The sequence below is a fragment of the Dendrobium catenatum genome, unplaced genomic scaffold (assembly GCF_001605985.2).
Source record: "Dendrobium catenatum unplaced genomic scaffold, ASM160598v2 fragScaff_scaffold_1539, whole genome shotgun sequence".
In the NCBI taxonomy this organism is placed as follows: domain Eukaryota; kingdom Viridiplantae; phylum Streptophyta; class Magnoliopsida; order Asparagales; family Orchidaceae; genus Dendrobium; species Dendrobium catenatum.
The window spans coordinates 234,379-251,514 of NW_021320001.1; the positions used below are offsets into that span (position 1 = coordinate 234,379).

Consider the following 17,136-nt stretch of genomic DNA (forward strand, 5'->3'; position numbering starts at 1 on the left):
AGAACCTTTAGAGTAGCAAAACTATCACAAGTCCTCATCACATTACTTCCATGACAGGCTATTATAATCTGACTTAATAACTTAAAATTGACGTCATTACATCTATATATCATTCAAGTGTCAATTTCATGTCAAATGATTCCAATTGTTCTGAAAGTCATAGTTTATCCAGCCTTACAACCCCAATACCAACCATGTCACACATACCCATACGTGCGCACGCACAAACAAATCTCTTATCCTATCATATCATTAAAGATTTATTTGAGGAACAATTTAATCTACTAGCTAGGATCTTATGGAGTTGCGCGCATTTTTCAGCGGTGAATGTCATTATCTGAACATCTAATCTTCTATGCATTAAGGCTCTGTTCACATCACCAATCATTTTTCTATCGAATCACTTCCAAAGTCTACTCTCCAAAGCATGTCAATCACTTCCGTTAAAACGATGCTTCTTATTCGTGATTGTGATTGATGGTAAGTATTGTGGAAGGCAAGCATATATGTATGAGATTCCTACCGCGCGCCATAGAATTAACCACCACCATCTTTCACATAAATATTATTATTTGGGCTGCAACTAAATAGTATTAGCTAGCAGTTTCAATTATTTATGAAAGAAAACTGAACATATTATATGTAGTCACTGCTGCTCTATTGAACTTTTCATAACCGTTTCTCCATGGGAGGATCAAGAAATAATAATTAGAAACAATTTTGGAATTTTGTTCAGATTTACATTTTAATGCTATGTAAAATTGCTTGAGACACTTCTAGAAGTGCATTATTTTATGATATTATCATTTTTTAGAGACAATTTACGTCAATTAAGACAAACTCACCATCATGTGCACTTCTACAGCTCATCACGGGTTGTCGTCGCTTTAGATTTTAGAAGATGAGATTCTTTCTATTGCAGCTCCTTTCGAATTTACATTGATTGGTAAATTTCCCAATCACAGGCCTAATTTGGGTTCGATTCAAAAAATTTTCTTTAAATATAAGCTTAGCAGTGATTTCTTGGTTATCCTCTTGGATTGAAAGCATGTGTTGATTAAACTCATAAATGGCTTGGATTATAGTAAACTTTTTGCTCATCGCTCTTATTTTGTCAACAACTGGTATATGAAATTGATCAATGGTTGTCATTTTTTTATATTTATGTGGAAGGCCCAATCATCCCTATTTGAGTTTTTTCCCCTTAATCTTTATTCCCATTTGTTTTCTCCCCATATTTTACACGAATTGGGATCGTTATTTGGTTGTCATTTGAAAACTGGCAACGCTATGTCGAATGGTTCTCTACCCTCGGTTGCACGTGTTTTAGAGGAATTATATATCTCTGATATCTCAATAGTGTGTTGCGTGAGCCTAAAAAATTTAGGTATATTCAACATGTCGAAATGGGCTAGTTTGAGTTTTCTCCTTTTTTTTATCTGGGTCATGTGATAAATTTTCAAGAGAAGTGTTATGGAGAGTTCTAGAAAGGAAAGGGGTTAATAATGCTTATATTCAAGTCATTAAGGATATGTATGCAGGAGCTGATACTTGTGTTCAGACTCAAGCTAGGTGGTTTGATTAAGTATTTTCCAATTTCAATTAGATTACATCAAGGATCGGTCGTAAGCACATTTCATCTTGCTTTAGTCATGGAAGTTCTCACAAGACATTTGCAAGAGGTTGTACCCTAGTGAATGCATTTTGCTGATGGTATTCTTCTTGTTGATAAGACTAGAGAGGGAGTTGAAGGTAAACTTGAATTATGGAGGTCAACCTTAGAGACTAAATGATTTTGTTTGAATATATTTAAAACTAAATATATGGAATGTAATTTTAGTAATAAGAGTTCTTGTGAGGTGTTGTGACTTTGGATGATCAAGTCATTAATAAGAGTACACGTTATAGATATCTTGGGTTTGTTGTTCAGAGTGATGGTGAAATAGATAGGGATATTATTAGAAGAATTCAAGTTGGGAAAAAAAAGACCCCCCCCCCCCCCCCACCCCTCATACTTAAGAAAAAATTCTATAAATTGGTGGTTAGACCTGTAATGCTTTATGGTGTAAAATGTTGGCCATTAAAAGAAAAGCATAATATTAAGTGTTGTAGAGATGACGATGCTCAGGAGGACGAGTGGCTTTACTCAGGAAAGTATATGTATTAAATTTGACTTGTATTAAGAAAGATAGAGGTTGACCTAAAAAAACTTGGTTAAAAAATATTAGAAATGATATTTCTGTATTAAATTTAAATGAGAATTTAACTTTTACCAGGGCACAATAGAGAAAAAGGATTGATGTAGTTGACCCCAGATAATGAGATAAAAGCTTGATGTTGTTGTTGCAAAACTCCAAGTCATCTAAAAAATGAGTGTTTTAGCTTTCACCCTCTTGAAAAGGAGTTATTGATTAATCTGAAACTGGTGACTAATGTTTCTAAGGATAACAACAGGTTAGCTCCTCATGATGTTATCCCCTCTTTTTGCTAATATTTCTATTGTGTAGGAAATCGTGTGGACTTTTAAATGTTGTGGTTGTTTATTCATTTCGGTTCATGTTATTGATGTTTCTTGTAATCAACTACTATTTCTCTTATTAACGATCCTATGGATCATCAGGTCGGTAATAACATGTTGAATATTGCCTCTGATTTAGATGTTAATGGGGATCATTATCTTGAACTGGAGACTCAAAATTATATTCTTTCTTATCCTGTGAATACTCCTGTTCCTTTTATTCATGGCGGTTTGGATGTTTTTAATAGGGTGCATATAATTAACATATCGTGTTCTCCTATTTCTAATGAAGAGTTACTAAAATTGGGTGTGGGGAAGCAGCATTTGGTTTTGCATTTTGTTGAGAATCTTGTTGATCAATATGATTGGTTGGACCCCTATGATCAGTCGTGCAGTTGCTAACTAAAGTCTTGTGATGGTTAACGATGGTATATGGAATGTTTTTCAAGATGATAATGTTTTGAATGTTGTGCAAGTTATTAATGATGCATGGTTAATTTCTCCATGTTTATCAGTAAAAAAAAAGAATAAAAAATTGGCACAGAATTTCAAGTACTCTGAAGGAAGATGTACTAAATATCAAGCTTCTTCTAATCCCACTTCTAATGTTTTGTTATGTTTGTTCTTCTTGCTGGGGAGGGTTATCCTATTTTTTAGGTGTCGTGATTGGGGCTAATTGGCTTTTGGTTTGTTGCTAGTTGGGTTGTCTCTGTTGCTTAGATTTTTTGTTTTGGGGGACCTTTTTGGGTTTTCTTGATCTAATGGTTGTTGTTGGTTCACTACAGAAAAATCGCGTGTTACCGGCGGACAAAATTCGTCGGAAAAGGGTCAAAATCCGTCTGATTTTTTTTCGCCGGTTACGGGCGCGTCGAAAAAATTATACCGACGCAAAATAAGCCGCCGGAATTATTTCCGACAGACTTCCGACAGAATTAGTCCGCCGATATATTTTATGGCGAACTATTTAACGCCGGAAATTAAAAAAAAAAACTTTTTTTTGAAAAGCCAGACCAACCGGCAGGTCCCATACGCCATACGCGATCCCAGACCAACCTGTCCGCCCCACTCGAGCGCGCACAACGGGCCAGGAGAACTCGCGCAACACAGCACCGCAGCCTTCGGCGGGATTCGAACCCCCGACCTGTCATCCGCTCAAGTCACGCACAACCACTCCGCCAAGTAATAAAAGTTATTAAATTCCATCGTTTTAAATATTTAAAGTAAATCTCTAATCTAATTATTCTACAAATTAATATTGTTTTAAAATTAAAACTAATTAATTTTCAGTAAATATTATATTAACAGTAAAAATAATTTTTTTCAAATTCTTTTATTATTACGTAGTTTTAACATAATTAATATTATTATAACGTAATTTTAACATAATTTTTATATTATAATTATAAATAATTAATTTAAATAATTTAATTTGATAATGAGTTAGTAAATTATTTAACTTAATTTAACAAAATAAATATTTATAAATATTTTTAGTAGTAATTTTTAAATTTATTTAATTTTTCGGAAATTCGCCGGAAAAGCTGCCGGAAATTCTGTTGAACTTATATCCGCTGGAACATCTGCTAGAAATTAACTGTTTTGCCGTCTGAAATAAATTCGTCGAAAATTGAATCAAAAAATCCGCCGGAAAGACGTCGAAAAATACGCCGGAAATTTTTCTTCGGCAATCCGCCAGAAAAGCCACCGGAATTTGCGACGAATTTTTTTCCGCATGAAATAAGCTGTTTCCTGTAGCGTTCTTTTTAATCACCCGTTTATCCTTTGCTTTTATGTTGGAACTGAAGCTTTGTGAAAATTAACAAAGAGAAAAATAGAAGATAGATAGTTAAAGCGACGGCGTACCTTCAATAGGATCAGTCTTTGCTGCAACAGAAGATTCAGATCTGCATCTCTCGCAGAAGAGGAAGAAGAAGCACAGAAGGAAGAAGAAGAAGAAGCAGCAGCGGCCTGAGATTAGATGACGAAGCTGAGAGATTAAAAATTTTGATGAAGCCATTTCTATTTCTTTCTGAAGAGGAAGAAAGAGAGAGAATATTTGATCTAATTTTGCTGAAGGATATAAGGAAATGTATCATATATGCTCTGCTCTGAGAAGTATAGAGAAGACCAAGTTTAAGTCATCTATAGGACCTTCCATGAGGAAAGCTAGCAGAAGTTTGGGGAACATGACTTTGACTTTTCTATATTATATATATTAGGGATTCAAAATGGGCGAAATCATTAATATGAAATTATTAGTTTGGCAAAATTTTGAGAAGTGTGCGTAAATAAATTTTTTAGCAGTATGAGCACTGACAGTTCTTTTTTTTTTTTATAGAAAATGCCAAAACTAGCAGTGCGTTTTTCTTCTCTTTTTGAGTGTTTTTTTTATTTTTTATTTAGAAAGCGTCCATCTCCATGCTCAAATGACTTTGCACATGAAGTCTATTTTGAAAATGACTTGACTCGTCAATTCAATGCCGATCCGATTTAAAAAATTTGAATTCTAGTTAACTCATTTAACAAATGGTTCGAATTTAGATCACACATTTTGATTTGTTTCGTAAACAGATTAGGTTAATAAAAATATATAGATTTAATTAAAATGAGATATCTAGTATGATCTAAGTCCGTCTTTTTGATCCATTTATTAAATAAGAGCAGTTTTTGAATTCATGACTAGTTGGCAGATGCTTCCTGCGCGTGGGGGAGGTGGGCGGGGTTCGAATCTTGCCGAAGGCGGGCAGCTGCTCCACGCGGGCAGGCGGCTTGGGGCAGGTCCACGCGGGCAGGCGGCATGGGGCGGGTTGCATTCGGTCGGTGGGCTGTGTCCACGGGACAACGGGCAGGCTGGGGCTGGGTTGGAGCGCGGATGGGGGGGAGCAGCGGGAGCAATGGGGCGCTTAAAAATTTTTCGGAAAGATTTTTTTATTATTTTTTTGGCATACAGCGCATAAAAATTTCGACGGAAATATTTTTCCAGCGGAAATTCTGTCGGATATTCGCCGGAAATGTTTCCGGCGAATTATTTTACGCCGAAAGTCCTTTTACGATGCGCGTGAAACCGGCGAACATATTTCCGCCGGAAATCCGTCGGAAATGCAATTTTCTAACCTCACTATGCCAACTAAGGGGATTCATATTTCTTTCTTGATTTCTCCTCTCATTTTTTGTTGTTCTCATTTTTCGAGATAAGCTTTGCTCTTTCCCCTTTTGTTTGGCTTTTGCCTTAGGAAGACAAAAAATATAGCTTCCATACCATTATGTACCCTTGTGTAATATTTTACTATCTTTAATCAATGCAACATGCAATTGAAAAAAAAAAGGTTCAATGACTATATTCTCTCCACAACAATCTTTTATTATCTTCAAGACCATTGGATACATATAAACTTCTTATTCAACATCCTCATAGACGAAAACATTTTTTACATCATACATGGACGTACCATTCACAATTAGATGCGAAAGAAATTAATGTGAATTATATTTATTTTTGTTACAGTATAAAAAATTACGTAGGAGTCAATTTCATAGAATTGAGTATGTCTTTTGGCTATCAATTTTTTTTTTATATTGCCTTTTTTTCTTTCTTTAACTTGTATGAGAGAAAAAACCACCTTTAATGATACTTCTTAACTTTTGATTTGGGCATGAATTTGGTCGACGTCTTTATTGAGTCATGCAAGAAACTTAAAAATTCTTTCTTTTTCTACAAAATACTTGAAAATAAAGCATCTTTTTAGCATATCAGCCTAAGATCTTAGTAAATATCCAGGTCAAGCCAATTAACCTTCATTGCATTAAATTACTCAATAACATGAAGGCTACCTTGCTTGATTGTTGAAATCTTAGTTTTAATACATAGATGATGGTAGCATCCTTCAATTTTGAGTATATTTATTTGATGATATCTTGATTTGTTATATGAAGAAACATATATAGTCCAATGATTTCAGGTATCATGGTTTATCATATATAACTATATCATGATTACGAAATATGTTCCATCTCAAAGTTGAAAACTTAGGTCTTTCATCTCCAGAGAATGATACAAAAGATGATGAATCATTTCCTTTCATTTTAAAAATTGAGATTATTCCAAATAATTTCACCTATTTAGGTGATGTTGAGATTTGTTGCCTACAGAGTTCTCCTTAGCCTAATTTTCACTATTCTTGATAGTCGCCTCCTCGAAAGGGAAGTCAACAAAATCAATCATAATAAAAAGAAGAAAAAATCTTAACTAGAGCGAATAAAGGAAAAAAAAGTTAAAGGTTGGAAGTCAAAAACCCTAAGCTCCTCCAATACCATATATAGAAAATTAGAAAACAAAACTTTGAATGTTACTGCTTAATTTGGTAGAATGTTTGGATGTTATAGACTTCTCTAAATGACTTGCAAAGAAAAAATAATAATAAAACCATTCATAAAAGAAAAGTCCTCTAGAGGGGCAAGTGGCTAAATTAGAAAGACGAGGCATGTTTATTTTGTATTTTGTAGTACAGGGAACCATCAGCTTATAAGTTTTATTTTGATTTATTTTTTAGCTCTTCTAAGGACCTTGTAATTTTTGCTAAATTAACACGTAAGCCCCTTTTGAGGTTTCTACTAAAAAAAAAAAATTGAAAGATGAGTCATATGAATTGCAATCTAAAGTCCATAAGAGACGATCAAACAATTAAAACCCTCAATCCGTCTGTTCAAGGTTCCCTATCAAGATTAATTGGTTGTCTTGTGGGTCCCACAATCCTTAAATATCTCCGAGTACCAACATCCCATTTCTTGATTGCGATTGATGATATTGTAAATATCTCTTGTTGCCCATGCTTTTTTTTTTTCTATCCATTAAATCTTGTCACTCATTCACCATTGCAAAGGGGTTCTTGGATGGCCAATATTTTAGATCTCACCAGTGCCCATTTGTCCTCCCTTTCATTTGTGGTGGCAGGATCTCAAAACCCTTTGCTTCAATAGCTTCCAAATTATATATTGCTACTTCAATTGTCTTGAGGTTGATTCCCCCTTGCTTCATGTTTGAAAACGCTGCCACACCTGTAGGCACAAATTTTTCTAGATCTAGGGCTGTTTGGGCTTCATTGCATTGACATTATGTATATAGATCCACACGTCAATTATGTTAAAATATTTGTTAAAAAATAGTGCACAAATTTTGTCTCTTGTAGATTATTTTATATTTATGGGTTTCCTACAAGGATGTTGAGAAGCATAACCGAATTTAATACTTCTTATAAACCACCTTTCCTATTGGTGTGGTTGAATTTTTTTCCTTTCAAAATTCATTACATTAACCATCATACATTATTTGCCTTAGGTTTTATTTTTGGTAAACATTTGATTGTCGATGCTCTTGCCACTAACCTAATTATTTACCCCTCTATGGCTAGAGTACTTGTTGAGATTGATATTGCTCATAGCTGAGAAATATTTGGAAACAATATTGGTTCTCATTGTATAACCCACCATGAGTTAAGAAAACCTGAAGAACGCCTCAGAACACCTGGATCCTAATACTGCTATGTTGAGAAATAAGAATCATAATGCTTTTGTTGTCAGTGAGAAATTCTTCTATCATAATTAATGCCTTAGCTTTAGGCAGTCCTAAGGAAATTATTATAATTGAGAAGGATGCTTCTAAATCCCTATTGTTTCTACAAAACAATAGTACTAAAATGCCAATTGATGGCGACAACCCTCCAATTATATACTATGATGTTGCTAAACTGTATTGCTGGATAGAGAAAAAAATTTTTAAGCAAAAAACCAGCATATATTAAAAGAACCAACCCAATTAATTGGCTAAATGATAAAATAACAATAAATACAACAATTGAACGAGATAGTCATGAAAATAAGAATTTATCATATGCTAAAAGAAATTGCAAGTAACAAATAGAGATCTTCCGTGAAATGGAAAGCTTCAAGGTCCCATATCGAATTTCTCAAGAGAATAACTCATCATCCCATTCAAGAAATAGAAAGACGAACCAAATTACTAGCTTGAAATCGATGAACAAATGAACCACCTAAATGCCCATAACTCATAATTTATTGAAATTCTCAAACTAATGGAATAATTGAACAATCCTAATACAATAAATTGGAATTTGTAAGTCTAGTAGCGAAAGAAGTAGCTAGAAATATTGGAATCCTCAAATGATAAGGGAGACAAATAAGACAATAAGGTAATGAAAACATGGTCCGAACAGGTAAGCGCTTAAAATACATACGAAACAAATCAAGGCCAAATATGATGAGAATGAGCTGAATGGATATATTTCCTTTTGTATCTTTTGGGTTTAGATTACTTGCCATTCTAACATGTTGTTAGGTTTTCTTGTATTCGTGCTTAGCAAGGAACTCTGGCTCATAGGTTTTTTTTAGTATTTTTTTGTATCTCTTCTGAGTAATAGGGAGCTGGAGGTCCTTTTAAGGACCTTGTACTATTTTTTTAGTATTAACTCGTAGGCCATCTGTGGTGTGGAAATCTGTGTTGTTGAGTAGTTTTTTTAAAATATTTGTAATTGTTTGCATGTGTGGAAATCTTATTGTTGCCTGGGAAGATATTTTTTGTTTGTTTTTGCTATAGGTTTCCGGCGGATAAAACGCAAGTAATCCGCCGGAAATGACGATACAACACATTCCGTATCAATTTCCGGTGTCTTTGTTACGCCGGCATTTCTGGCGGATACTGCGCCGGTTATATATGTCGTTTAAGGTTTCAGCGTATTTAGCAACATTTGTTCAGCCGGCAATTCCAGTGGATTTGTACGCCGATAATTCCGACGTATTTAATGCCCGAATAAGCAAATTCAAATCGACGTAACTTGCACTCACTTTTTCGCCGGTTATGGGCCGGAAAGTACGCCGTAAAAGGTTCTGGTGTATTATTGACACCAGAAAATTATTTCCGATGCGTGCAAAACCGGTGTATGAAAATCCGTCAGAAATTCGACGGAAACATGGAAACGTGCTCTTTCTGTTGAAATTTTCATGTTACCGGCGTATTCTGTCCGCCAGTAATGACGGGTTGTCCTATAGTGCCAGTTGGTAGATTTTTTTGACAAATAACCAACACAAAGATCCTCACCAAACTGGAAGTCATAGAACTTTCTGATGGTATAAGACAATGCTGGAGAGATCTAATGATACAATGTTGTCAACAAAGATAAATTCATAAGCTTTTATTTCATGGATTCTACAATATTTATGATTAACGGAAAAAAAAAACTCCCGCGAAATTTAGAAAAGGTCAATTCTTCCGTTGTCGTTAAGATGGTACCAATCCGATGAGTCAAAAACAGAAGTTGATTTTGTAGGGGGTGTTTTTAATTATGGTGTCGATATTACCCTTGAGGCTTGTTGTTTTTAATTTTGTGCCCTTTCCGTCTCATTCCCCATTTTTTCTTATATTTGGTCATTTGTTTATCGAATGTGGTTCTCCCATCATAAAATTTGTGGTAAGTTGTTTTTGTGAATCATGTCATCTAAAAGGGCATCTCTTGATCAAGTAACTCATTTCTCGTTGGTTGAGATGTGCCACCCCTAGAATCACTAGACTAATGACTAAGAAATACTGTCAGAAAAGTTTTTATCTCAACTTTATTAAAATTTGAATCAACTATGCTTATTTTTGGTATTTCATCCGATCATATCTTGTAAAAGGATTCTATAGTTAACTTCTTCTCTTAATCTATTTAAGTATTAGACTTTTGTAATTATTCTCATTACTCTTTTTGAAGTGCATGTGATTTGATCCCTATAGGGTACGCAAACAACTTGTATTTTTTTTTTTAACCTTAGAAAGTTCAATGATTTTGTGACTTTCTTTTCATGTCAAGGTTACACATACTTTTAGAAGACAAAAATATATGTTGTTACGTTGTCAAATTGAACAAGAGTTTTAAGCCATATATAGTTGCCAAACGGAAATAACTTATAAGACTTCATATAGAGTAAAATTAATTAATTTCTATATACTCCATTGGGATAATTTATTTACCCGTTGCCCTTAGAAAGATTCAATCTTGCTGCACTTTGTTTGAAAGAAGCCATACGATTTGGTTTTCTTCCTTCAGCATAAATTAGTTAGTTATTTGGAGAATAGGAGTTCATCTTAGAACAATTGATCTGCTTTTCCAGAAATTAAACAAAAACAGCTTACAGAATTGAACAGATGTATTAAACCTTTACGTACTGAACATTCCTAAATTTTATGAAACCCCAATAAGAAAGCTTAAAATTAATTAGTTAAAAGTAACATATTTCTTATTTGAATTAAAATAATTATAAATGTTCATGAATTTTCTGATGATTAAATATATATATGCGTGCCTCACAACAAATATTGAACTTCATTGTGAAATAAATTAAGAAGGCTTGCATGAAATAGTTATTGCAAAAATACTCTTATTAGCAGCCATAGGAAACAGAATCTGAACCATGAAAATGACACAAAAGACAATAAATGTTATTCAGCACCAAGTCAAGCATGATAAAAAGCAAGATGGAGAAAGTCATGACGGGGAAATTAATTAATACAGGCAAAGAGAAACAAACAAAGGATTAGAATCACATACTGAAGCATTTAATTATTTAGACATGATCAAACATTGACGGCGTACTGATTGGCCTCCCATAGCTGGTCTGCAGTAAAACTTCCCCAAGAAGAACCTTTTCATCGATGTAGTTATTTGCAAAAGTACTCATGTGATCCCATGGCTCTTGAAATAAGCCAACGACAGTTTGGTGATTACAATCAAACGCTGCAACTGAACCTGATCCATTATGATCAATTTCGTTTCCATATATGGGAGAAGTCGAGCAGTGTTCTTCCATTTCAGCCACAAAATCTAAGGAGGATTTTAAATCATGTGAACTAGAATATTCCTCCTGCAGGAAACCACCCAACGGAATCGATTGTAAGACATTTGCCTGTTGGTAATTACCTCTACTTCCATCCTCTTCCCTTCCACATCTCATCATCTTTTTCTCCAAAGTCCTCTCCCTTGCTCTCGCTCTTGCCTTTTCTCTTGATTCTCTAGCAACCTTCGGCTGAACTATAGACCTCGACTTCAAAATCCTACCTTTAGGCTTTGCGTTGCTTTCTAATTCGTTTACAAGAATAGCCGATGTTGACTTTCCCTTGCTATCCGATACAGTCGAGTTGTCTTCTTCTCCTTCAGAAGAGGACACCACGGCACACTTGGAAGCCGCGCCAACCAGTTCTTTAATGGCGACTTTAGACATGCTGAGGAGCCATTGAACTGTCTTACTTGCCTTGTCGAAGCCCAGCATATCCTGAAGGTCAAAAAACTTGCGTGCAACGTCAAGAGAAAGTCTCATCCTCCGGTCTCGAGGTCCTTGTGCCGTGTATATCTTGCTATGTCTATCCTTTCTCATTGGACGCCTCCGGCCTGTAAGCGGAGGACCAACGCCGCCGGAAGGTGTTTTATCTGGAGCTGCAGGTGCCGGAGCGCCTACTGTGGCGGTAGCGGTGGTGGGGATAAAGATGTCGTGGAGGCTGTCGTGATGAAAGGTTGGCGGAGAGAAAGGGAAGAAGGCGGATGAAATATCAGGCTTTTCTACTGGGTAATAAATCTCATTAGCCTGAGGAAACATCTTTGTTGGTGAAAGATGATACGCTGGTCTAAGGGATGTAAAGGACTACTGAAGCGCTCGTTGCTAGCTGGCCATGCACTGTACGTGCATAGAATGATAAGCGGGGAGGCTTCGATTGGCTTTTTGGGGAGGAGAAGCTAGTTAAGCTAGAATATATATAAGTTTTAGTTGTTGATGTTCATCTTTGAACACAAAAATGGCCATGGCTAGGGCTACAGTAGATGCCGGAGGAAGGAAGAGAAGTTGATGGAGAGGTGGAATCGGATACTCCCAGGCCTCTCAATTATTATTAGTATGCATCATGCTTGCTTTGTTTTCTTCATGTCAGAGGCCTTTTAATGAGTAAGAGTAGAGAAGTGAGTGAGGTAGTGGATAAATGGAATGGGAATAGTATGGTGCTCCTACATCACGTGGGAGCAGTGTTTTAGTGGCGCGCTAAACCCTAAACGTTAAGCTACATCGAAACTTTACATCTCGTTATATGTTGCAAAGCTCCCGGTTTTGTTTTTGGATTCTTATGAACGCCTACTGTGGTAAAAGCATTCCGAAAGAGACCGCACAGCTGAGACAGCGCGCGCGCGCGAGCGAGAGATTCATTACACTGTATGTTACTGTAGTGATTTAGATGGGGACAAAAGAGAGGGTGACGGTTGAAAGAGTAAGATTTTATGGTATTATTTTTCTGTTAAAGAAGGTAATTTTAATGGACAACTATATATATATATATTTTTTTTTGATGTTTTCTAATAAGCTAAATTATTAATTGTTGCTATATCTTGAGGTCAAAATCCTTTCACTGCTTAGTATATTATGAACTCGATAGAACATTTTTGTCTATTTATAAAAAATATCTTTAGTTGCCAAGCCATTGTCGTTGCTTGCTACTGCGTGTATTAATCATCTCAATTTCTCACCCTTGCCCTTAATCATATGCTCAAATCAACTTTATTTCATCATCCTTTGTCTAATATTTAAATAATTTTATTGGTGCAAACTTCTAGCCTTGTTAGTTATAGCTTTTTGATGAATTAATCCTAAAAAAAATCTAACTTATATTATTTACATTTCTTTTTTTTTTTCTATTTTTTGATGGAGTGTTCTTTAAAGCAAAAAAAAAAAAGCAACTATCTCGTCAATACGCTAAGTTTCTTATGTATCCCTAATCATTTTTTTCTGAAATAGATAAACATTTTATTTATTTTGGGTAACCATATTACTTTGGTTTTTACACTATTATTTTTAAGGTGGTGCAATAGTTTTAACTGCTGCAAACTAAATTATTGCATTAAGGCTTCTTGAATGGTTGTGAAATTATTGCCAAATGAATTTCTAATAGATAATATTAACAACGGTTTTGTGGAGGTTTTAAAACAATTATGAACATTCTTCGCATCTTAACTATGTATGAATATTCCACGAACAAACAAAAATTAATGAAATTTGCAAATGACACCAAAACATTTATATGAAAAATTCAGAAAAAAAAAAGTCTTGGCCCCATCAAATTTATTGTACAAGCTAGTGTATTTCATATGTTACAAATGGTATTCTTCCCCTTAATTTTAAAAGGAGGTGATACAATGTAGTAGATATAAACTATTAAAAATGAATTCCAAGATAAAAGTTAAAAGGACCTTATCATATTGGTGTTATTATCAAGTGGCCATTTATGATCGATTAGATATTCTTCTTTAAGGGGAGAAGATCATAGACCAAGAAATCTAGTATATTTTAATGTTTAGTCAAAAATTAGGTAGAATATTGATAGTGTGAATTAGCCTTAGTAGTAAAGGCATTTGTTGAAGTTATAAGTGATGAAAGGTGACAAAGTCGGCTAGTGTTGGCCTTTAGTGTCAACTGCTTGTATCAATATTATAGGTGATGTCATGCGTTAACGATGCATAATAACCTTATAGGCAATGACATGCATCAATATTATTATTGATAATAGATGATAAAATTTGCAAGCATCAGCATTATTGTAAAAGAAGTACATTAAGGGCCTTTTATGTGATCGCGTCCATCAACGTTATTGGTGATCAAGTTGATAGAGATAGTAATATGGCGAGGATAATCGAGTGGTTGTTGGTTGGAGATAGTAGTCATGTGACGGCGATCGAGAGATCATTATGAGGTTATAGTAATTAGGCAACAATGCTCTGGACATTAATTAAGTGATGATGATTTGGAAATTGTAGGAAAATGTTGATTGAAAAATCATAGTCGAGGTATTGTGGTCAGGAGCCCGCAATCGTCGACATCAATTGTCAGTCAAAGCTCTCTCCAACTTTGATTTTTGGTAGATTTAGTTCCAAGCTCTCCCTCTTATCAATTTTTGTTCAACCGTTTATATGAAAGTTGAGGTTTATTTATTTATTTATTTATTTTAGAGTAACATTTTGATAAATCTAATAAAAACTCCAAAACATTTTATTGGGTGTCTCCAATTAATTATTTTGGTTATATATCATGTTTTTAATATATAAATTCCTTATTGACATTAAAATTTAGTGATTTTGACTTGTTGATCTTAACAATAATTTAATTTATCATGCTTAAACATGTTGATCAAGAAGTTTATTAATTTAATTCTAGTTAATTAAAGCTCATTTTGGAGCTAAATTGATCACTTTTAATGTCATTAAGTTCATCTCATTGAGATGTTCACTTTGACAACATCTTGTAAAATTGGAGTCCAAATGCCTTATATTTTTTTTTGTGAAATTCTTGTGAAGCTTTTTTTTTTTTCATTAAATGCATATTCGCATATTTTTGATAATTTCACATAATAATTTTTTATAAGTTTTCTCTGATTTTGTCGTGATTAAGTGAATGACACCTGGACTACTTAGCACCCGACGAGAAGGAATGGGTGTTATCATTTTATGTCGTTTTGTTTTTGTATTATTGAATCTCCTTTGTTGCGCATAATTGTTTCCTTTATATTATATGCTTAGCTGCTAATTAAATATTATTCATAGTTGTTAACGTCTACATAAAATTCCCCACTGATATTACTTTTTATTAGTAATTGACTTTTGGCCAATTTTCATTGCTGATTGGGTAAAACAGTATTTGATAAATTTAAATTAATCCTTTCTTACAATACGGAAAAAAAAATATCACGTGGAAATCCTGCAGGAAATTTAGCAGTAAAACGTGAATTCTTTTGCATTAAAAGTTGTGTAACAATATATGGCTCTAATGAAGTAGGACTACCGCTTCAGATATTGAAATAATACTATATGATATTTATTTATTTATCAAATTTTAAATGATTATATAAAAAATATTTATAAAAACTTTACTTTTTCGGGAATTCGTAGAATTTACAGGAGAAATTCGAATTTTTATCACATCCACCCCGGGTACTCTGAGTTTAATGTAATGGCCAATAAAAAATATTATTTTTATTTAAACAGGTCCTTGTTGGACCACTCCTTTTTCTCTCCCCTCAAATGGTTGGCTCGTACACAATAAACAGTTGCTGGATGGACGCGTGTCAAATTCCTGCAATTCTATCGGACAATTATTTTACTCCGCCTTCTGTTACCCGCCAGCCCTAGCTTGTCCTCTGCAACCCTAGCTCTTCCCCACTTCTTTGACCAACTCCACCTCTCCTTTTCTCCCTCTCCTCTCTCTCTCTCTCTCTCATGCTAACAGTCAAGTGCTGAGTGCTTATCCGTACGTATTAAAGCCTTAGCCCACTCCTATTTCCATCTTTATCTATCGCTTTCATCTCTTCTCTCTCTCTCTATCTCTAAACACCTACCATTATCTCTATTTTCAGTAGAGATGGCTATAAGCTTTCAAAGCAAATCAAAAGTTGCCACGGCTCAGGCTTTGGGGCCTTTAGGGTGATGAACATCTGCTATTGTCCTTTATGGCGTTTTAAGTCTTCTAAGCTTTCCGACAGTCATGTGTTACTATTTATACATGCCGTCTTCTTTTGCTTCGACCTTATCCTTTATCTTGCCACTTATGTCTCCATCACCATTTCCCCCTTCTCCGCGCGTGCACATGGCGTTCCCCGGTCCTTCCACTTTCCATTGCTCTCATTGCTTGCCCTACGAATATTATTACTAAGCTCTTTCAACCTTTATCATGTCTTTTCATCCCTGTTAAATTATCAGTTTACTTAAACCATACTAAACCTAGCTTGCTTTATGTATTATTTATGATTTAAGTGCTGAAGCATGGAAGAATTAGGTTCTAAGATATTTATGAATAAGCCAGAGAGTACAGGGAACGTTTATTCATTTATTTCAGTTGCATAGTTTTTACGGTTGTGGCGTAGATGATGTTGCTTTACAATGGCTTATGAAATAAGTAAAGAGATATTATTAAAAATATATTGAGTTGATACTTGGAAGGAATATTTTTATATGCGTAAAATGTCATATCCAATGATGTGTGCATTATCGGAACATTTCCTGTTGCATTTAATGGCTTGTTATTTATTTCAGCGTCACTATTCCCAGCTATTTATACTTTTGTTTTTGATAGTAGATTTATTAGATTTTACTTGTAATAAAAAATTATAGCGGTAGATCTTAAGATCTTAAAATATTAAAAATTATATTTTTGTTAGATTTAAATTAGAACTTGGCTCTTAATATGACACAATAGAGAAATAGAATTGATGTGGCCGGCTTGATGTTGTTGCTACATATATATTGCACTCAAACACTATCTAGTTTGTATATTTTGTTTTTTTTTTTTCATGTTTAAATTGGACGTTATTGGGTTCAGCTTAGCCTCGAGAGCTTATCCCCTTTCTGCTAGGGTTTCCCGCTCTGCTCGGGTTGTTTGGCCCCCGCCGGTGGGGGGATCCGCTCTTCTGGCGCAGGAAAGTGTTCTTCTCTCTTTCCCGTGTTGCTGGTGGTATTTTGATTTTCTTTTTTTCCGATTTTGCCAGCATGCCACCGTTTAAATTGAAAGATCCCGATTTTTTTGGGGGGATCTCTCATTCTAAG

General features: G+C 34.7%; 1 protein-coding gene across 1 annotated transcript; it reads right to left on the reverse strand.

Annotated features, from left to right (window-relative positions):
• Positions 1-11,134: 11,134 nt before the first annotated feature.
• Positions 11,135-12,160, reverse strand: LOC110099304 (transcription factor CYCLOIDEA-like). The gene has a single exon (XM_028700497.1). It carries the CDS (start codon positions 12,158-12,160, stop codon positions 11,135-11,137), a length of 1,026 nt encoding a protein of 341 aa, XP_028556330.1.
• Positions 12,161-17,136: the final 4,976 nt, after the last annotated feature.